Source organism: Orycteropus afer, unplaced genomic scaffold (genome assembly GCF_000298275.1).
Source record: "Orycteropus afer afer isolate SDZICR_OR568_19922 unplaced genomic scaffold, OryAfe1.0 scaffold00101, whole genome shotgun sequence".
In the NCBI taxonomy this organism is placed as follows: Eukaryota; Metazoa; Chordata; class Mammalia; order Tubulidentata; family Orycteropodidae; genus Orycteropus; species Orycteropus afer.
In genome coordinates this window covers 7,702,227-7,726,116 of record NW_006921688.1, presented here as the reverse complement: position 1 = coordinate 7,726,116, position 23,890 = coordinate 7,702,227, and the positions used below count along the sequence as shown (strand labels likewise).

At 38.8% G+C, this 23,890-nt stretch overlaps 1 protein-coding gene across 1 annotated transcript in view; it reads right to left on the bottom strand.

The window, feature by feature from the left end:
- ESR1 (estrogen receptor 1) overlaps positions 1-23,890 on the bottom strand; it is a 426,028-nt gene that overhangs the window by 255,559 nt on the left and 146,579 nt on the right. The window contains exon 5 of the mRNA XM_007943212.2: positions 13,454-13,789. Within this exon, the coding sequence (XP_007941403.1) occupies positions 13,454-13,789 (336 nt within the window). The remainder of the gene's footprint in view (positions 1-13,453; positions 13,790-23,890) is intronic.

Genomic DNA, 23,890 nt, shown 5'->3' with positions numbered 1-23,890 from the left:
GCACTACACTTTGTCTAATTCTCCAGACTCTGTTGTAACTGCAGGGTGCAGAGTGGCTATCTATTTACCTAATGGCTATTATCTTTCTAGCTATGAATCACCTTAAGAGAACAGTCACACTGGCTGCTCTGGGAAAGAAAGTATTTGATTTACAGAAAAGGGACACATACTTATATTATATTCTAATAGTTTCTAGTTTGCTTCAATGTTAATCACTTGCTTGAGGCCATCAATTTCTTTTCCTACAAGCAAGAAGAAATTTTTAACAAATTTCAGAGCTAGGAGTGGGGTGAGGAGGACAGGTAATAATTGTGTCAAAAATAAACAGTTAGTTTGGACTAATATAAAGACTAGAATATAAACCTATTGATTCGAACTCTCTAGTGTCCGTGAAAGAAAGCAGTAACAGAAGGCTGAGTGACAGACACAATGTCAAATCTACACAGTGACCTTTGTCTACAAAGTTATAGGTCATATAGAAAGTTGGATAGATGCTCTTTCCACTACTTGTCTGTCAGTCTGCCATACTGTGGTGGCTTCCATGTTGCTGTGATAGTGGAAGATATGCCACTGGTATTTCAAATATCAGCAGAGTCAACCATCGTGGACAGGTTTCAGTGGAGCTTCCAGACTGAGACAGACTAGGGAGGAGAACATGCAATCTACTCTTCAAAAAAATTGGCCGACAAAAATCTTATGAATAGGAGCAGAACACTGTCTGAGACAGTGCCTGAATGTGAGTACCTCAGGTTGGAAGGCACTCAAACTACAACTGGGAAGAGCTGCCTCCTGAAAGTAGAGTGGATCTTAATGGCATAGATGGAGTAAAGCTATCAGGACCTTCATTTGCTGATGTTGCACAACTCAAATGAGAAGAAACAACTGCAAACATCCATTAGTAATGAGAACATGGAATGTATGAATCTGGGAAAAGTAGAAGTTACTGAAAATTAGATGGAAACAGATTGCTATCCTAGGCAGTTAAAATGGACTGGCATTGGCTCTTTTAAATCAGACAATCATACAGTCAACTATGCCAGAAATGACAAACTGAAGAGGAATGGTATCCCATTCATCACAAAAAAAGAATATTTCAAGATCTATCCTGAAGTGTAACACTGTTAGTGATGGGATAATATCCTTATGTATACAAGGAAGATCTGTTAATATGACTGTTTTTCAAATTTACATATCAACTACTAAAGCCAAAAATGAAGAAACTGAAGTTTTTACCAACTTCTGCAGTTTGAAATTAATCAAACACACAGTCAAGATGTACTGATGATTATTGGTGATTGGAATGTGAAAGTTGGAAACAAAGAATTGGTAGCTGGAAAATATGGCATTAGTGATAGAAATGTCACTAGAGATCAGATATGGGTGTGGAACAGACTATCAACTCTCATACACAAGTTCAAGTTGAAGCTGAAGAAAATTAAAACAAATCCACAAGAGCCTAAGTACAACCTTGAGCCTATCCCTCCTGAATTTAGAGATCATCTCAAGAATAGATTTGACACATTCAACACTAATGACCTAAGACCACACGAGCTGGGGGATGACATGAAGGACATTCTATACAAAAAAAGCAAAAGGTCCTTAAAAAGACAGGAAAAAAAAAAATAAAGATCAACATGGATTTCAGAAGAGACTTTAAAAATTGATCTTGGATGTAGAGTAACTACAACAAACAGAAGAAATGATAAAATAAAAGAGCTGAACAGAAGATTTGAAAGAGCCACTCTAGAAGACAAAGTATTATAATGAAATTACAAAGACCTAGAATTAGAAAACGAAAGAGAAGAACAGGCTCAGCATTTCTCAAGCTGAAAGAACGGAAGAAAAAATTCAACCTCAAGTTGCAATATTGGATTCTATGGCAAAATGTTGAATAACGCAGGAAGCATCAAAAGAAGATGGGAGGAATCCACAGTCACTGTACCAAAAAGGACTGTTCAACATTCAACCATTTCGGGAGGAAGCATTTGATCAAGAACCAATGGTATTGAAGGAAGAAGCCCAAGCTGCCCTGAAGGCACTGTCACAAAACAAGCCTCCAGGAATTGATGCAATACTCACTGAGATGTTTTGACAAAAAGATGCAATGCTGGAAGCACCCATGTATGTGTCCATTCCAAAGAAAGGTGATTCAAAAGAATGCAGACATTATTGAATAATATCATTAACATAACATGCAAGTAAAAGTCTGCTGAAGAAAATCAAAAACGATTGCAGCAGTACATCAACAGAGAAGTGCAAGAAATTCAAGCTGGATTCAGAAGAGGATGTGGAACAAGGGATATCATTGCTGATGTCAGATGGATCTTGGCTGTTAAGTAGAGAATACTAGGAAGATGTTTAGCCATGTTTTAATGACTCTGTAAAGGCATTTCACTGTGTGGATCATAAAATCTATGGGTAGCATAGCAAATAATGGGAATTCCAAAACACTTCATTGTGGTCATGCAGAATCTGTACAACACCAAGAGGCAGTTGCTTGAACAGAACAAGGGGATACTGTGCGGTTTATGTGGTGGTTATATTTCTGTGTCAATTTGGCTGGGCCTGGTTGAGTGGCTGGGCAGCTGCTGGTAGTTATTCCCCATGATGAGACTGGCAATCAGCTCCATGGTGGGATCTACCACAAGCATCTGAGTAGCTGCCTTTGGGATGGGGTCTGCTTCCTGTATATCAGGAGAAGCCTTGGGAATGGTCTCTAGCCTATGGCATGCTTGGACCCTGCATGTAGCCGTGTCATTGTTCAGCAGCTTGCTATGCTCTGCCGACCTTGGGACTTACAATGAACTTAAATTAACGGCTTGCCGTGTGGTTTGGTAACATCAGGACTGTGCCTTTTTACTTGTCAACCTTGGGGCTTCTCAGCCTTAGCAAACAGCAGCCGTCTGAGTGAAGAAACGCCTCTAGCTCCAGTGGGCCAGGAGCAGGAGGCAGAGCTGGACCCCAAGGTTGAGGGGTTTTCACCCAGCCCCTGGAGCCTGGCACTTTGAACTTGGACTTTAAGCCTCCAGATGGTAAGAATAAACTCCTGTTTGTTAAGGCCATCACATTTATGGTATATTCTTGTCACAGCAGCACTAGGTAACCAGAACAGTTTAAAATCAGGAAAGCTGTGCATCAGGGTTCTCTCCTTTCACCATACCTTTTCTTTCTGTATGCTGAGCAAATAATCTGAGATGCTCACCTATATGAAGAAGAACACAGCATCAGGATTAGAGAAAAAATTCATCAACAACCTGTACTATGCAGATGACACAATCTTACGAAGATGATTTGAAGCACTTACTGATGAAGATGAAAGACTGCAGCCTTCAGCATGGCTTACACCTTAACAAAAAGAAAACAAAATCCTCATAACTAGGGCAATAAGTGATACTATGATAAACAGAGAAAAGACTGAAGTTGTCAAGAATTTAATTTTGCTTGGATCCATAATTAATATCCATGGAAACAGTAGTCAAAAAGAAATCAAATGATGTATTACATTGGGGACAAGTGCTGCAAAAGACCTCTTTAAAGTGTTAAAAAGCAAAGATGTTGCTGTAAGGACTAAGGTGCACCTGACCCAAGTTATGGTATTTCCAATAGCCTCATGTGCATGTGGAAGCTGGGCATTGCATAAGGAAGACCAAAGAGGAATCGATGTATTTGAATTATGGTGTTACCATGGACTTCCAGAAGAATGAACAAATCTGTCTTGGAAGAAGTACTACCAGAATGATCCTTAGAAGCCAGGATGGCGAGACTTCATTGCACATATTTTGGGCATGTTATCAGGAGGCACCAGTGCCTGAAAAAAGATATTAACCTTAAAAAGTAGAGGGTCAGTGAAAAAGAGGAAGACCCTCAAGGAGATGGAGGGATTGACACAGCGGCTGGCATCACGGAATCACGGAATCATCACGTCACAATGATCGTGAGGATGGCACAGGACTAAGCAGCGTTCAGTTCTATTGTATATGGGGTCGTTGTGAGTCAGAACTTACGCAATGGTACCTAACAGCAACAGCAACAATAGTCCAAATGGTCATTATGTTAATAAATCTCCAAAATCATGCTTTAATAAATCAAATAAGGAGCATATGTGTTTTTTCAAAGTGATAAATCAAATAAGGAGCATATGTGTTTTTTCAAAGTGATGGTCACTTCACACAAATATCTCACGTAGGTTTTATTTAAACGAAAGATTTACAAATAAAATATCATTCATTTCATACAACTTCATTTTGCACATATATAACTTTTATAGAACAAGCCAATGGCTTAATGAAATTTAAACTCAAATTTTAGCAACACTTCTCTTTTCAAAGAGAAGTCTATCTCTTTTGAGAAGTGTCCCCTAGACAAAAATAGATACCCTGACAATGAAAACGATTTCTTCTTTCATTTCAAAGGAGAAATGCAGGCATAGTATAAATGGATCATCCAGCAGCAAATCTACTATTTACCATTAAGAAAATGAGAAAACAACTGAGGAGCTGTTACTATGTTTTATGCTGCAGTAATATACATCTGGCAGATACTCTGGGGTTAGCTGTGCTGAGGACTGGTTATCCTTTGATGACACAGTCTATTCAAGAGTATTTTGGTTTGACAACAGTAACCCTAACGCATAGATCAGAAGTGTAGGGGTAGCAAATCTAAGTCAATGATGGTGGAACTATGAGTAGAGACAGTGAGAATGATGACACAGTGTGCAGAATGTAAGCAATGTCATCGAACTACACACATACAAATGGTTGCGTGTGTATGTTCTGTTGTGTGTAGCTTCACCAACAGTTAAAAAACAAAACAGAATATACTGGCTGGAGTAGTCTGAAGTTTCTGAAAAGGAATACAAGGTGAAGAATCTCTTTAGGGGAAAATCAGGAGGATAAAATTTGAATGCAAGGATGCATTCAAGGATGCAAGGGTTCAAACAAATGAAATAACCACACGGTGAAGGGGAGAATCATGGGGAAGAAGGTGGTAGAAGGTAGGTTAGGGAGACTGTCTGATTTAAGCAGATCATGTTGCAAAGTGAAATCAAGTAAAATGAGGGAGAGAGGACTGAACAGCCTTTCTATAAAGGCCTTCCCATGTGTCTGTTGTTGTTGTTATTTGCCGTCGAGTCGGCCCCGACTCATAGCGACCCCTCCTTGGGTTTCCGAGGCAGTATCACTACGGAAGTAGGATTGCCCAACCTTCCTTCCGAGGAGTGGCTGGTGGGTTTGAACTGCGAGCCTTCTGGTTAGCAGTCAAATGCCTTAGGCACTATGCCACCAGAGCTCCCACAAATAACAAAACAAAGCAATTACTAAATTAGATAGTAAGGTCTCCCTGCCAAGTCTTTAATTGGTGAGTACAATGTTTTGAAATGGTGATTTAGGGAAATGAATCTGGCAGAGACAACTAGGATAAGTTGAAGGAAGGAGAAGTTAGAGCCAACAAGACCAATTAGGAGTCTATTACGGCGAGTCAATCTTGGGGGGAAAGATAGAATGTAGACCAAGCTGGTGATTGGAGAAGGGAGAAGCAACATAGATCGAGAGATGCTATAGAGGAAGAACTGATGGTGCCCAGCAAAGAGCCTGGCACAAGCTCCCAAAGCCAAGTAAGGAAGGAGGCAGGAGCCCCAGATGGAAATGGAGATCAAGAGACACTAGTGAGAGTTTGCTGGTAAAGGGGGGAAGGGAAAAATGGCTGGAGGGGTTCTGACATATTGGTGAAAGTGTGACATTTGACTCTTGTCCATTGGACTGCTGAATGTGGGCACTGAAAATCTAAGTACCTGGGGCCTAGAGAAAGAGATTCCAATCAAGAGCTTAAATGATAACAGCTAAGGAAGCTCTCTGAGTGGAAAAGGAGAGAAGGGAAGCCTAGAGTGCGCCTCTTTTTCTCTCCTGAGGAGCAATGTTTCTGTCATATTGTAATTGAATGGTAATCACCTGACTGGCTTCTGTCAGCACTGGTCTGTTTTAAATGCATGAAGTCTTACCAACTTTTTTGCCTCTTATGTCTGAGATTAATGAAAATTTCCACGATATAGTCACACAGGGCAGACTACACTATACAGTCAAGACACGTAAATTAACAAAATTTACAATTTATGAATAAATAATTTATTTCCTTTTTATTTCTGATTTTCAAAATTGGGAAGAAAAGCCAAACATGTAACCTATGGGTCATATCGATTACCCTACTTTGAAAGCTCTTGTTGCTGTTGTTGTTAAGTGCCATTGAGTCATCTCCGACTCATAGCAACCCTATGCACAGCAGAAGGAAACACCGCCCAGTCCTGAGCCAGCTACAGGATTCTTGCTACACTTGAGCCCCTCGCCCCCGCCACTGTGTCAATCTACCTCGTTGAGGGCCTTCCCTTCTTTCATCAACCCTGCACCCTACCAAGCATGACATCCTTCTCCAGGGAACTGTCCCTTCTTACAATGTGACCAAAGTATGTTAGACTAAGTCTGGCCATTCTTGTCTCAAAGGAGCATTCTGGCTGCACTTCCTCCAGGACAGACCTGTTAGTTCTTTTAGCAGTCCACGGTACTTTCAGCATTCTTTGCCAACACGACAGCTCAAAAGCATCTACTCTTCTTCAGTCCTCCTTATTCATTGTCCAGCTATCACATGCATATGAGGTGACTGAAAATACCATGGCTTGTGTCAGACAAACCTTAATCCTCAAGGAGACATCTTTGCTCTTCAGCACTTGAAAGAGGTCCTTCACAGCCGATTTGTCCAGTGCTATAGTTGTCTGATGTCCTGACTGCTGCTTCCATTGGCATCAATTGTAGAACCAAGCAATGTGAAGTCTTTGACAACCTCAATCTTTTTGTGATCCTGCTTTTATGGTCCAGTTGTGAGGATTTTTGTTGTCTTTATATTGATAGCTGATAGTAACTTGGAGGGTCAACTATAAAGATAGTGTAAAAATATTTCTATAGGTGCTATTTAGTAAAGGGTATTGAAACAACTGTCCAGACATCTATACAAAAACAATGTTGAAGCCACATCTCACACTTTAAATTAGGATACATGCAAATGGAACAAAGATACAAATGTCCAAAGGGAAACTTAAGGACCAGATGAAAACATACTTCTGGAGTCTGAGTTTTTTTCACAGGGCTTTTTTTCCAGGTCGATGCAGAGAACTATGAAAGGTCTAAATCAACTTCAAAGTCAGAAGTTCAGTGAACCAGTTGGTGGACAGAGGAGAGACTATACAAGAGAAAATGATTAACCAAGCCTCCACTAGACGAGCCAAGCATTCTTCTTTAAATCAATAGTTCCTTATATCCTTCACCTTGAAAATGCAAGCACTTTTAATTTTTTTAATGTATGTCAATAGTAATATATCTTTTCAGCACCTAAAAAGTTAGTTAATAACAACTGACATCCTCCATACCAAATTCCCCCAGGAAGTAGCAGAGCCATGGACCCACATTCCCCACAGGGTAGTCTAGCATGCCTAGTACCACATTTCCACTGTGCTCAAGATAAGCATGAAGGCTCTTGGGTCCCAACCCAGATTCCCTGTACCAGAACCTGGAAGAGGGTGAAGCAAATAGGCATTCTTGTCAAGTACCTCTCAAATTTTAAGGGTTTTAAAGGCTAAATGGAGTCACTGGCTGACGTGACTCGTAGTTCTTGACTACTAGTCAAAAGGTTGGTGGTTTGAACTCCTCAGAGGTGTATTGGAGGAAAGGCCTGGCAATCTGCTTCTGAAAGGTCACAGCCTCGAAAATGCAGTGGAGGAGCTCTACTTTGCACACATGGGGGTGCCATGAGTCAGAATCGACACAGTGGCAACTCCCAACAAGACAACAATAAAGGCTTACTAGCACCAACTATGGCAGCTCTGGTAGTGTAGTGCCTAAGGCATTTGACTGCTAACCAGAAGGCTGGTGTTCAAAACCACCAGCCACTCTTTGGAAGGAAGATTGGGAAATCTACTATCTGTAGGGATACAGCCTTGGAAACCCAAGGAGGGGTTGCTATGAGTTGGGATCGACTCAACGTCAGTGAGTTTGGTTTTTTGGTTTTTTTATAGCAACATCTACGGGGCTTCCAAGTTTTGTGTGAAAGAAAAATCAGGGAAGTAGAGCTGTTTTCCTGAATTTCATCCACAGCTTTCATGCACTGACTTGGAAACAGACCCTTCCAAAAAACCTCTGTACTGCTGAGCCCAGATCTGCCACTATTCATGTCTGGGTACATCAAAGTCACTCCCAATGCTCTTATTATGGGATGGTCACAAAATACAAATTTCAATGCCTACACTTACACATGCATGTCTGTCACCTGACCAGGATGTTAGCCATAGCCTGTGTCACATGATCTCTCATTGCCAGGCCATCCAAAACCATGCTGGGACAATCTGAGGGCAAGGGCCCCTGGTTTGATTACAGGCTGAGGATCAGAGTACTGGGTAGGCTTTCCAAGACTCTGTGAATCCTCAGCCAACACCCAGAACAGAATGTGTTCCTTAGAGATGCTTCCAAATCCCAGATGGAGGTATTTTGTCCTCTCCCTGCCCTGCTGTCCCTACTCATTTTAGGTTTTAAGTGACACTCACTAAGTGAAACTTGCATGATGATAGCAAACTGAACTCTTTTAAAGTTCTGAGCTCATATAATTTGGACATTACTCTGCCCCTTACAAAAGAAAAGTTAAAGAAAGGGAAGTCTCACGAAGGCAGCTGCCAAAGAAGTATCAGAATGGCAACACACTCTGAAGAGAGATAAAAAGGAATAACACTGCAGCCTTAAAAATAAGCTCAAGTTTATTGAAAAACTGGACTCAGAGATGTCTTAAAATTAGGAGTTTCCAAAGTCACCTTTCATTCATGTACTCATTCAACAAGCAAGTCCAGAGCTTAGGTCACTGATACTCTTAATGAGGAGGATGAATAGTATACTCAAAGTAGTTGATTATTGGATTCTTGAAGAACACTGGGGCAGAGGTGGCCTCGAGCTCTGGAACGGCCCAGACCTAACTCTCTGACATGGCACAAGAAGCTTCTGAGAAAGTTGAGCTTGGGGCATGTGGAGGCATGCCCAGAAAAGTGGATCTTCTATCCCTGGGCTGAACCTAAGCAGAACCAAAACCAAAACCAAACTCACTGCCTTCAAGTCAGATCTGACTCACAGCAACCCCTTCTTGGGTTTCTGAGGAAATATCTCTATGGAAGTAGATTGCCCAGTCTTCCTTCCAAGGAGTGGTTGGTGAGTTTGAACCTCCAGCCTTCTGGTTAGCAGTCAAATGCCAATAGAAATGGTAGGGCATTGGGACAAAGAGGAAGAGAAGACCCTTGTAGTGTTGAGCTGACAAGGACTCAGGCAGGAAAGCAGAAGGAGAAGAGTCACTTAGTTTCCATTAAAAAGAATGAGAAAGTGGTTAAAGTGGAATGTTTCCCATGAAACCAAACCTGGTAGTTGCTGACTTTTTATTCTCCTTCCTAGACCAGCACCTAAGGCACCTGACTGCTAACCAGAAGGCTGGCGGTTCAAACCCACCAGCCACTCCTCGGAAGGAAGGTTGGGCAATCTACTTCTGTAGTGATAACGCCTTGGAAACCCAAGGAGGGGTCGCTAGTGTCCAACTCGATGGCAAACAACAACAACAGACCAGCACCGACAGCAAACCCACTCAGAAGATGTCCAAAGACTGATGAGGCTGCAGGCTTATTATCAGTCCATAATTCTCAAACAATAAAGAATTAGAGCCAGATAGTCATCAAAATGCTAATTAATTATATAATACTAAAACACAAATGTGAATTGTCAAATTACACTTGAGCTATGTAAAACTATAGTGGATTTGAAACAGATTAACTTGTTAATAAAGTAATGGTTTGATGATATGATTCAGCTTTGCGTGGAAAAAAATCAAATGTACTCCATTAACTCAGAAGCTAAGACTCAACCACTCAATAAAGCAATTGAGTGTGATGGGAAAAGTGAAAATACAACAACTTTTGCCATCATATTTTGTTCTTTTCTCAACCCTCAGTTAAATGATGTTGCATTTCTTGACTAGTTTCGCCATGGATAAAATAACAGTAAATTCCATTTTAATGACCTAACTCTTTTAAAACTAAACATCCATCTGTAGATAGATTATGTAAAATGCCTTTTGAAGATTAACAAATTTCACAGCCAACAATGAAGGGAAAACCCTTCTCTAAACCAAGATACTAGAAAGCAGATCTGTAACACAGGTTATACAAAAGCATCCCTTTTCAGTACTAAATACAAAGGCTTTCTCAGTCTCCTTGCTGTGGTTGCTCTTAAGTCGCCGAGGGAAAAAAATAATTTCTTGATGTCATGTTTTGTTGTTGCTGTTAGTTGTCGTTGACTCAGCTCCAACTCATAGTGAATTTGTCTAACTTACATATAAGACATCAGAAGGTTGCCCAGGGCTATGCCATCTTCAGAATTGTTGGAAGATGTCTCCTCTTTTGCCAGGTGTAATATCAGTACTTTTCAGATTGGAACTTGACTATCACATTTGCATAGTGCATTTCACCCTAATGCTCCTTTCATTTTGACTCCAGAAAGATCAAAAAGCGTGCCCCAGATGTTAAGATAAAGGAAAAATCAATTTATAATCAACATTTGAAAATTCTGGCAATATTCTATTAGTTTTTTTTTTTTTTTTTTAATTTCTAGAGCTACTAAAATTATTCGAAGTATTGATTACATTTATTAAGATTCATCATCCCAATTGAAGTCAGTTCTCAATTTCTGTTATATTGATACACACTATGAAGATTATCAAAATGTCCTATACCAGTTTTTGTATCATATAGCTAATCATATGCATGTGAAAGTTGGATAATGAAAAAGTAAAGCAGAACTGATACACTACAACTGTGTTATTGATGACAAATATTGACTATCCCATGGACTGCTAGAAAAAAGAACACATCCGTCTTAGAAGAAATACAACCAGAATGTTCCTTCGAAGCAAGGATGGTGAGACTTCAACTCACTTACACTGGACATGTCATCAGGAAAGATCAATTGCTACGAAAAGTATCATGTTTGGTAAAGTAGAGGGCCAATACAAATGAGGGGAACCTTCAATTAGAAGGATTAACTCAATAACTGCAACAATGTAGTCAAATATACAAACAGTCATGATGATGGCACAGGCCCAAGCAGAGCTTCATTCTGCTGTACCAAAAGTCATCGTGAGTTTCAGCAAACACATACGCAACTAACAACAACACTAGAGCTTGATGCTTTCTCATGAATGATGCTTTCTCATGAATGATGTTTTCTATTCCTTCTCTTTCTCAATCACTATTATTATTCGCCTATTACAATATAAATGCAACATTGTCATATTAGATTTTCATGGTGGTCTGCTTTTCAAAATGACAGATGGTATTTGGATATGTAAAAGCTTTTCACAATGTGACTCTGTCAACTTCTCTGAAAAGCTTGACAATCATCTTCATATTTTTCCAGAAGATGTTTTTCTTTCCTCATTTTTCATCTTTTTTAAATCAGTGGCTATTTTCATTTTATGCTATTTGGAACAAGTAGGCTTTTGATTTATAACAGCTGTGTTCTAATGGTACACACATTTTTATTTTTCATTTTTGTGTTTATAATTCTTTTTTAAAATAAAAAAATCAGCAAGTAACAAGATACTGTTTTGGCCTGATGATGCTGGAATTATCTGAGTCTTTTAAATTAACATAATCAAGTTATAGATTAGCTTTGCTACACATCTCATTACCATAAATTTGCTTAGTTCTGGGTTCAACAAGGAGAATGGCTAAGCATGGACATAATATTTTTCTTCCCTTGATTTCTGTCTCTATTTTGTTCCTGAATTCAGAGATTATTGCCATGAACTCTTTATCTACTGATAATGTATCTGAGCTTAATTCCTCCTCATTCAAATGTTCTTCAAATTTGTATAAGTATACAAATGTCATTGGAATCTTCTGGTTAATCAGAACATATATTCATGTACTTGGGTTCAGCAGTGCTCTGGAACTAATACTGCAAAGACTTCATATATGCTTATAGAAAAATTTACACAGCAATTAAGAGTCAGCTCTCTGGGATATGGCCATGAGTTATTTTGTTTTGTTTGTTTTCCAAAAGTATTTATTTAAAAAGAAATAATAGATATAAAGATAAAAATAAAAGCTCTAGCCATCTTAACTTTACATTCCCATATTGGATTATCATGGATCTGCTAGACATGAGAACACTAAAATATATGTGTTCAACAAACCTGAATACAAAAGATGGTCAGAAGTCTTTGCTTACCACTTGGATTGACTCTGAAAATCTAGATTCACCTATTCATATGCATGCCTCTAGCTAACCAGGTCTCCACTCCGTACATGAATACCCTTTATTAAGTTTAGATGACCACACTGTTGCTTCTTATTTGAAAAATTACTCTTTTATGTGTTGACATATGCAAATACATGTAATATTTTCTCAGGCCAGAACCATGTTCACTCAGCCTAGAACCTATCAATGACCCATGAAATAAAAGTACAAAACTCTACATTAACAATAGTCCATGCTTTATTAGTAATAATTAATTTCATCTATTAAAAGAAACCAAGAGAAAATATGTAACCCCATCACTCATTTGATCTATAAATCCAGATCAAAGCTTTACTTTCATCCTGCCTTGGATCATCTACATTAGCTACGTTAGTAGGAATGGATATGGTGGGTCATGGAAAAGGTCATTTCCTACTCTTGTGTCCATAATAACTAGTTTTTCTTCCTAAACAAGACCAATAGTCAAGTTTGACAGAAACAGCAGTTCTGAGAGACTCAACAGAAGAACCAAAGAGTCACTTCAGCCATCATATTTTGCCATAGCTCCTCAGAGGGCTGAGTATCTAATTTACGTTTCTATTGTAGTTCCCTTTCTCTTAAAATACTAAATGGACAGGGTTGGATAAATAATTGTCATTAAAAAAAAGAAAAGTATAATTATCTATTTAGTCCACAGACAGTTTAAAAGAAAAGATTTCTTATGGTGAAATTGTTTATTTAAAAAAAGAAAAATTATTGGAAAAAGGTCCTAGATATTAAAAAGTTCTGTGGAGCAGAGATATTTCAATTGTTTAAAATTCTGACACCATGAGTATATAATGATAAATCCATTCATTATGTAGTATCCACCTCAAATCTTTTTGGTGAATAAAATGGGTTAAAAATAACCAAATCATGTCATGTCATGTCAAAGATTTTAATTTCTAGAAGAATTTTTATTTAAAAATATTAATTTCCCAGGGTATGACAGTATGCATGCTAATACTGAAAAATTAGCCAATTCTGATGTTTCTTTGAAGCCAATTAAATAAAAAGCTATTGCTTCCCACAATTTCTTCCATGACATCCTAACCAGTAATGAAATGCTTTTGACTCTTAAAATGACAGTTGAAGCATCACGTTCTTACCTGGTACCCTCTTGGCCCAGTTGATCATGTGAACTAGCTCCCTGTCTGCCAGGTTGGTCAATAAGCCCATCATGGAAGCCTCACTGAAGGGCCGAGTCGGGTCGTACTCAGAATAGATTAAGGGAGGCTCTGCCTCCAACAAGGCACTGATCATCTGATCGGCTGTCAGGGACAAGGCCGGGCTGTTCTTCTTGGTGTGCTTAATGAAGAGGGTGTTTGTCCAAATGTTGGCTGTTCTCATGTCTGCGGAGGGTCCCGCTTCACTCCTGCTCTCCCCATCATCTCTCGGCCGTTTGTGCTTCAACATTCTCCCTCCTCTCCGGTCTTTCCTAATCCCTGAAAACACACGGAGAGAGAGTAGTTTACTTTACTCCAGTGAAGCTTCACGACAAAACCATCTTCAATGCTAATAGTCCTATCTTAGGACTGTCGTAGGACCATCTCAGAGCACAGGTGGGCTGGTAAATGTTTCACAACCGGCTTTGTAAGAGACAAAAAAAAAAAAAAAAAAAAGTCCTTGATATGCCACTTTCCATGGTGTAAATACTCCCATCATGGCCTATTTCAAGCTACTTATCTGATATCAAATGGCCGGCAAAACTTCTGAGAATTTAACAGTAGGCTTTCATGAGCCTGTACAAGTCAGTTTGGGCACACTGCTGTGTAGGGTGTGTGTCTATGTGTGTAAAAGATGTTATGAAAAGAACAGAAATTATAATTACTAGCTGTTCTTGAAATATGGCTTAGCATCAAAGATTGTTTCTGCTATGAATATTCTAATAGTAAACTTTTAAAAGACAACCTTTCAAATAAAATACTTAGCAAACTTCATTATCACCCAAGTAGACCCCTTAATGAAAGACACTAAAGAAGAATAAAACAAAAGCCAAACTCACTGCCATCTAATCGATTCCGACTCATGGTGACCCCCTTTGGGTTTCTGAGGCAGTAAATCTTTACAGAAGTAGATTGCTCTGTCTTCCTTCTGTGAGTGGCTGGAGGGTTTGACCCGCCAACCACCTGGTTAGCAGTCAAATGCCTTAGGCACCATGCCACCAGAGCTTGCTTAAAATGTACATCTTACTGCCTGTGATTTCACAGGTGTTCAGTCTTTCAGCTGTACCTCATCATCTCAGAACTGACCCCTCTCCCTCAAGAAGTTTGGTTGGTTTTAAACTTTCCACAAATGAATTTCTTTTTCTCTAATAGAAACGTTTAGAAATAGGAGTTGAAACTAATTTTTTCCAAAGTCTTACCCAGCTGATAGTCTCAATAAATTATAGGAGAAAAATCCAATCCCTCCTACAGTTACACTGTAACTGTAGGTTACAGAGGAGGATATTAGCCTGCACAAAGCCAAGTTGTGATGCTCAAAAGTAGCAGCAGAACAAACAGTTTTAATAAACAAAAATTTATCTCCCGAAAATTTGTCAGACATTTTGGTAAAAAGGCAATACAGCTACTGTTAATATTAAAGATAGGAGAAGCAAACATCCTTTTAAAATATCACTTGTTCTATCTATCCAAAGCAAATGAATAACTAATGTTTTAACTCTGTCTTATTTTGCTCTAATTTGTCAACTTATTTGGATAAATGTGTGGCTCTGAAATTTTTAAGTATAAATGTTTTTGAAGGTCTGGATTAGATATATCAGATGACACTTAAAAAGACAATGAAGGAAGGCTTAATATAATTAAGTCAATACTACCCAAAGCAATCTATTAACTCAAGCAATCCCCATTGAAATTCTAAGAGCCTTCTTTGCAGAAATGGAAAAGCCAATTCTCTCATTTATATGGAAGAGTAAGGGACCCTGAAGAGCGAAAGCAATCTTTAAGAAGAAAAATAAAGTAGGAAGACTCACACTTCTTGATTTCAAAACATACTATAAAGCCACAGTAATAAAAAGATCCTGGGTACTGGTATCATCATCAAAAGTTCTTCAGTGTTTGTTGAATGAATGAAGGAACTGCCAAAAGCACAAGGAAGAAAGGAGGTGATGTGAGGAGACAAAGAAAAGAGAAGTTACATGTGACCCAAATCATGAAGTTTCCTTTCTTGGAGGAATTTAGAAATAGTTGACTCAGATGGCTTAGCTGTATTACTACTTAGAGCAGTGAGTTGAAGTACCATGCTCCTTTGAGTCTCATAAATCTATTATTCATGTAGCAGAACACAAGACAAAAACAGCTGCAGGATTGGGATGTAGAACAATAAAATACAAGTGGAGAGATGGAAGAGAGAGTTGAATATTTATAAAATCATCAGTCAAATAGGAAAAGGCAGACTCATTTACCAATAACAAGTATTTTCTCTAATTTATCCCCAAATGTACTCTATTTTTTTTTAATGCCAAAGCCTCTACCAAATGTACTGAGCAAAAACAATAAACTATACATATTATGTGGCCATCTGCAATGTGATAGGATTCCAGGTCACAGCTCAATGAGGAAGGCATTCTGTGCTACCTGTAGGTAGTAATTGCACAAATTACAAGTGACAATATTGTACAAATAGTGAACAGCAGTTCAAAAACATCTAACTAAAATTGAAGGGAAGAAGATGAAAAATGACACAACTTCCATTTCTATTTTAACCTAGATTAAGGGAGAACTGAAGACCAGAATCAGTGATTACAGACTGTGTCACTATTCTCAACCATATAGCATGGTGGGGTCTATTAGAAGCATGGATAATTCAAATCCAAAAATGAAATTAAAAACTCATTTTCTGCTCCCTACCTAGTCATTTCCCAGAATTAGTTGGAAGGCACCAACAGAATTGATGTGACTTTTACTTACCCTCAGTCTCCTTTGTCTAACTTGTTTTAACTATCAGGGAAAAAGTCAAAACTACTTGTTCAGAAAATAGAGGAAAAACAATTAGCCTAGATCATCCAAATGTTAAATAAGCAACCTGTTAACAGTCAAGAAGTTTACTTGTAGCAAATAGCACTTTGGCTTCTAACACCAAAAAAAGCAAGATGCACTGTCATTCAGTATGTCTCTTTCCAGAATGTGTGAGCGAAGTATTCAACAGCATTGCTCTTTGTGCAATGGATGGGACCTGTATACACTATTGGCTCTCAAGTTCTGTCACTGATTAGACAGTATTTGGAACCAAGTAAATTTCTTTATAAACCCTTTATCAAATTTTAAGCTAACAGTCATTCAAGGATTATCCTAGCCAGGCCTAGCTGTGCGCGCATTAAGTGAGAACTCATGTCACTGATTCCACAGACAGGATTGAAAAACCAAATTCTCATCCAGCAAGTCCACCATTATTGTGAAATGCCACCAATTTCAACTGTGTTCTCTTGAGTTAAAGCATCTCTAATATACTCCTTACACTGTTGAAACGATTTAGAGAGACCAAGTGTGGAAGATCTTCTTAGTAGACCTCAATGTGAATCTGAGTGATTCTAATCCACAGTAGGAGGAGTCAACTCAAGGGACTATATTAAATAAATAAACACAGGCATTTGGAGCAAGAATGAAAGGGTGGGAGAGTGTGCACAAGGCTTGTCTAGGGCAGGTGTCCAAAAGGGTCCCTCCAAGACTGCGGATTTGAGAGGTTTGAGAGGTATGCTGAAGGAGGCACAGGGCTGAGTGGGCTAGGAGAAAGACAATGAAGATACCAACTGCTTAAACAATTGTGTCCTGGACCCAAAATAATACAGAATTGTCTCAATGTATCAAACCAAGGAATTTGAAAGACTCTAACTACTTAAGGCTTATTTGGTCATTCTTTCTTTGTTTCTTTATTTGAATTCTTTGGATTGGCCACTGTATCTTAGAAGAAGTTAGTATACTCTCTGAATATTCATTAATGATAGAACTTATTGAAGTATTTCTTCTAATGCATTCTACATCTTAAAACTTTTTCTGAAATTATCTTTTGTTTCCTTAATACCCTATGCCTCTGGGAAAAACCAGTATAACTACAGAAAAGTTCTTTATTCCAATTTCCTAAGACTACTTCAAGGTATTATTAAATATTTCAATCATTTGCATAATCAGCTCTTTTTTTGTTTCTTAATAATTCCACATTATTCACGAGGTAATAAAAATCCAGAAAAAGTAATATACTAAAAGCTTTTTAATTCAACATGTTGAAGAAAACAAGTGTTAATTAGGTAAGAATTAAATTAAGATAAAAACTAATAAAACTTACTCTAGACTCCCCTGAGTCAATTCTCATGCTTTCCCTTCAAATACGCAAAATGAATCCTATAAGGTAGATATTGTTATTGCCTTCCACTTAACAGAGAGGAAAGAAGCACCCTAGGTCACATTAATGCCATGCAGGTATTTGAATCTAGGTCTGTCTTATTCCAAAGCCTTTGTACCACAATATTGTCCTGACTCTAAAGCCTCTGTACCATTATGTCCTAAAAAACCAAACTCATTGCCATTGCGTCGATTCTGACTCATAGTGGCCCCCTTGGAGCTTCTGAATTGGTCAATCTTTAGGGAAGTAGATTGCTCAGGCTTCCTTCTGCGGAGTTCCTGGTGGGTTTGAACTGTCAGCCTTCTGGTTAGCAGTCTAATGCCTTAGGCTAACCAGAAGGGTGGTGGTTCAAAGTCACCAGCCACTTCTCGGAAGAAAGACTAGGCAATCTAATTCTGTAGCGATACCTCCTCGGAAACCCAAGGAGGGGTCATTATGACTCAGAAACAACTCCACAGCAGGGAGTTTGTTTTTTATATAACAAACAAACTTTATATTATATTATATTATTAATATTATTATCCCTGCCTCTAAGTGTAACAGGTCAGGGAACAAAGAATTATAATTTCAATCAAAGCAGACTTCAGATAAAGGGAAATAATAAGGGAGAATTAAGGTACTACAAAATAAAGTGCTCTAAATTAACTAAGAAGACATCAAAATATTAAGCACGTATGGGCCTGATGACAGAGGATCAAAATGCATGAGGCAAAAAATGTTGGAACTGAAAGAGAAATAGACAAGTCCACTACTATACTTGGAGATCTCACTACCACCTTGTCAGTAACTGGCAGATTGTTGTTGTTATGTGCCGTCAAGTCAGACCCAACTCACTGGTAGATCAATAGGTAGAAAATCAGTAAGAATATAGTTAGAATATAGTTTATCTGAAACATATTCTCAATTACCTCGACCTAATTGATATTTACAAACCATCCACCAGCAGTAAATCCCACATGCTTCTAAACACGCATAGAACATTCACAAAGACAGACCACATTCTGAGCCATAAAACACACTTTAATGAATAATAGAAATCATACAAAGTATGCTCTCAGATCACGGTGACATTAAGCTAGAAATCAATAACTGAAAAATTATTGGAAAATTCCCAAATATTTGGAGTTTAAACAATACACTTTACCAAAAAAATAATAATAAAAAAATTTAATTGTAGCTTAGGTGAAAGCTTATGGAGCAAATTAGTTTTCCATTCAATAATTTACACACATTTTGTTTTGTGATATTGGTTGCAATCCCCTCAATATAACAGAATTGGTAAAAGAATGGAGGCCTGGCATCTGGCCTCATAGGAATAAGCCTTGGGCTGTTGATGGTGACTCTGTTTCCCCCTTTTGAAGCTGGAAGAAGTCATAAGATGCAGTCTCCTTTTTTGCAGCAATAATTCTATAAATCTAAAACTGCTCTAAAATAAAAAATATTTTGGGAAAAAAAAAGGCTAAAGCCCTTAGTAAGAAGTGCTTTTATATAATATTTCATTAGTTCACTCAGTGCCACCATTGTTTGGAGTGATGAGTCTCTGCAGTTCTATGTCAAAGAAGCACAGCTGAATCATCCCACCTGAACTTGAGTTAAAGAAAATTCTGGAATAATGACTGCATTGGATGTGAAGAAAATGACGAAGTTGGTAAAGAGGGAAAATCGAGGCCAGCAGAAATTCGCCAATCAAGATTATGAGTCACCTGTGGTTCAGTGGGAGACTCTCACCTTCCATGTCAAGACTTGGGTTCAAGTCCCAGCTCATGAACCTCATGCGCAGCCACCACTCATCCGTCAGAGGAGCCCTGGGTGTTGTTCTGATGCTGCACAGGTTTCAGAGGAGCTTCCAGATAAGACTGATCAGGAAGAAAGGCCTGAGGATCTACTTCAGAATATCAACTAATGAAAACCCTATGGAACACAATGGTCTAGTCCACAACCGATCATGGGGATGGTGTGCATCAGGGATGGTGTGGGACCAGGCAGGCAGCATTTGGTTCCACTGAGCATGGGGTTGCCATGAGTCCATGGCAGCTAACAAAAATGAAGATTACATCTTTGCTGTTTCAGAAGTTTTCATCTCCATCTTCAGGGTGCAAAAGGAGCTTTGATAATTGGGTACATAAGCTTAACCCAATTGTCGTAGCATTTTATCATTTCTTAAACAAGTTAGGTTTTAAGGTTCATTGATCAATAGTTTCAAACAATGATTTGACAGTAAAACACACACACACACACACACACACATCTTTGCAGTCCACTCTGTCTAGAAGGTTCTTCTTCCTTCACATGCACTCTCCTTTCTCTTGCCTATTCCTACTCATCTCTTAAGAACCAGACAAATGTCCCATCCTCAAAGAAACTTTCTCAGGTTCTGCATATTACATAAATCAATCAAATACTGAATATATAGCTCTCAACTCTTCTCATAGCACTTATCAAAATGATGACTAATATATCAACTTACACTTTATTGTTTAAATAACTGTGTAATCACAACTTGGTTATGGGGATGAGGTCAACAGGTTCATGGCTACAAGGTAAGAATCTATCACAATGCTACAGATACAGTGGACCACAATTAAAATTTATTATATGTATATACTATGGTTATCTTCAGAGCTAACACCCCCCAAAAATTACGAGACCATGAAAAAAACCACTGTAATAATACTGACACCTAGATAGTTAATTATGTGGTTGTTGTTGCTAAATGTCTTCAAGTCGGCTCCAACTCATTGCAACCCAAAGACAACAGAACGAAACGCTGCCCAGTCCTGTGCTATCCTTACAATCCTTGCTCTGCTTGAGCCCATCATTGCAGCCACTGTGTCAATTCATCTTGTTGAAGGTCTTCCCATTTTCCACTTACCTCCTACTTTACCAAGCATAATATCCTTCTCCAGGGACTGATCCCTTCTCACAACATGACCAAAGTAGGCAAGACCAAATCTGGCCATTCTTGCTTCTAAGGAGCATCCCAGCTATACTACTTCCAGAACAGATATGTTTGTTCTTCTAGCAGTCCGTGGCATTTTCAGTATCCCTCTCTAACACCACAATTCAGACAACAATATTTCTTCATTCTTCTGTATTCATTGCCCAGCTCTCACATGTATATGAGGCAATTGAAAATGCCATGGCTTGAGTCAGGTGCACCTTAGTCTTCAAGGTAACATCTTTGCTCCTTAACGCTTTAAAGAGGTCTTTTGCAGCAGATTTGCAATGTGTCATATAATTTCTTGACTTCTGCTTGCTTCCATAGGTATTGACTGTGGATCTAAGTAAAATGAAATCCCTGACAACTTCAATCTTTTCTCCATTTATCATGATGTTGTTTATTGGTCCAGTTGTGAGGACTTTTGTTTTCTTTATTTTAAGGTGTAATCCATACTGAAGTCTTTAGTCTGTGATCTTCATCAGTAAGTGTTTCAAGTCATCTTCACTTTGAGCAAGCAATGTTGTGTCATCTGCATATTGCAGGCTCTTAATGAGTATTCCTCCAATCCTGATGCCATGTTCTTCTTCATATAGCCAAGTTTCTCAAATTACTTGCTCAGCATACAGATTGAATAAGTATGGCGAAAGGATACAACCCTGACACATATCCTTCCTAATTTTAAATCACGCAGTATCCCCTTGTTCTGTTCAAGTGACAGCCTCTTAGTTTATGTACAGGTTCCTCATAAGTACAATTCCCATTCCGGAATACCCATTCTGTGCAACATTACCTATAACTTGTTATGATCCACAAAGACAGTCAAATGCCTTTGTGTAGTCAATAGAACACAGGTAAACATTTCTTTAGTAATCTTGCTATCAGTCATGATCCATCTGATATCAGCAATGATATCCCTGGTTCCACATTCTCTTCTGTATTCAGCTTGATTTTCTGGAAGTTTCTGTCATTATACTGCTGCAACCCTTGTTTTCTTCAGCAAAATTGTACCTGAGTGTTACATTAATGATATTGTTTGATAACTTCCACATTATGTTGGCTCATCTTTCTTTAGAAAGACACAAACATGGATCTCTTCCATATTTAATTATGTGTATTCCAAACACATAGTTAATTATATGATTCCAAAATCTACAAGTGTTTAGGGGCATATATTGCATCCTATGTTGGTTCCTGAGTGATGCAATGGTTAGCACTAGACTGCAACCTAATGTTTGGCAGTTCAAATCCACTCAGTGGCACCACACAAGAAAGGACTGATGATCTGCTTCTATAAAGATAAGAGCCAAAAGACCGTGAAAGAGCACCTCTTCTCCATCATACATGGGTCACCATGATTTCGGAAGCAATTAGACAGCAATCAGTACGTTGGGCATTAAATTTTTCTTTAAGTGGAAAAGAAAAAGCAGAAGTATTGCTGAACCTCAGAAGAGCACATGACATTTCTATTCTTTAACAAGGAACATAATACATGCTTAAATGATCATTTTCTCCAATTCAGGAAGTAAAACCATCATGACAAAATGTCAATAACTACTAGATCATCAACTCATTGAAGTCAGAGACTACTTCTGTCTGATTACCATTGTAGGTGTCCAAAACACATTAGACTTCAATAAATATGTGTTGGTTGATGTGATGGTTATGTTTATATGTCAACTTGACTAGGCCTGGTTGAGTGGCTGGGCAGCTGGATGTAGTATTCCCCATGATGAGACTGGTAATCAACTCCATGGTAGAATCTACTGGGAGAAGTTGAGTAGCCGCCTTTGGTTATGTGGTCTGCTTCCTGTATATAAGGAGAAGCCTTGGGAATGGTCTCTAGCCTATGGCATGCTTGGACCCTGCATGTAGCCATGTCATTGCTCAGCAACCTGCCATGCTCTGCCTACCTTGGGACTTACAATGGACTTAAGTTAACGGCCTGCCATGTGGTTTGATAATATCGGGACTATGCCTTTTTACTTGTCAACCTTGGGGCTTCTCAGCCTCAGCAGCCAGCAGCTGTCTGAGTGAAGAAACGCCTCTAGCTCCAATGGCCTGGGAGCAGGAGGCAGAGCTGGACCCCAAGGTTGCGGGGCTTTCACCCAGCTCCTAGAGCCTGGCACTTTGAACTTGGACTTTAAGCCTCCAAATTGTGAGAATAAACTCCTGTTTTTTAAGGCCATCACATTTGTGGTATATTCTTGTCAGAGCGGCACTAGAGAACCAGAACAGTTGAATACCTAGGCATGATCTCAAATGACCTGAGCCACACTAATGCCAGAACCTTGATGTATAAAATATGGCCACCATCACTTGTCAAAATTTCACAAAAGCAGTCATCAAAAGAGGCTTTCTGGTAAGACACCACATATTATATAATCCATTGGAGTAATAGAAATCTTACCATTGCTAAATAAAATAACAAGTTAAGGATAAGGAATAACCTACATATCTTCTCAAAGACACCCCTTTTGACTTTAAAGTATGTTTACTCTTGAAACTACTGGGTATTTTAATAAGAATTGTGCTAATAAAACCTTGCTCCTAGAGGCAGCTGTGGCAGGCTGTTCTATAAGAATCTGATTTATGAATAACAAAGTTTATGGGGTGAGGAGAAAAGCGATACAGATTTTTCTTGCCTGGCTTCATTTTCCTGTAATATCTTAGTGATGAGTCTCCTGCTGGCAGGCATTCTGTAGCCAAGAGGAATAAATAAGACACCAAAGTTCAGCCTTGAAGTACTCTGTCTTTTCGCCCATTCTTCAGCAGCTCCGCAACTCAGACCTGCAGCTCTCTTCCTCCAACTGGTAAAAGAAACAGTTGGTCTCCCCACCTCCCCATGGGTCTCTTCTTTGTCTCCTGCTGATCAGTGCAGAACTGGAGACAAATAAAGTCCCTGTTGTCTTTCATTTGGTCATGAATGAGTCTTCCCAGACTTGCTTGAGTCACCAACACCTAATTGCGGTCTCTCAGATGAAGAATCCCTGCCAGTGGGACAGTTATCATCCAACAATCCTATGATTGGACCACAGTCTCGTTCACCCTGACTGGCAATTTAATGCATCCTCCTATTTCTTGAGGTTTAAAAAGAGATACCATTTTTATAAAGTCTCATTGTGAATTTTTTTACCTTATATCAGAGTTTTTTTTTTTTTTTCTTTTACTCACACTATAGGACTGAAGCCCAGGAATGGGCAAATGGAAGTTCCATAAACACTGATGAAATGATGAGTTGGGGTCTGTGATAGTTGAAGATGTGTCA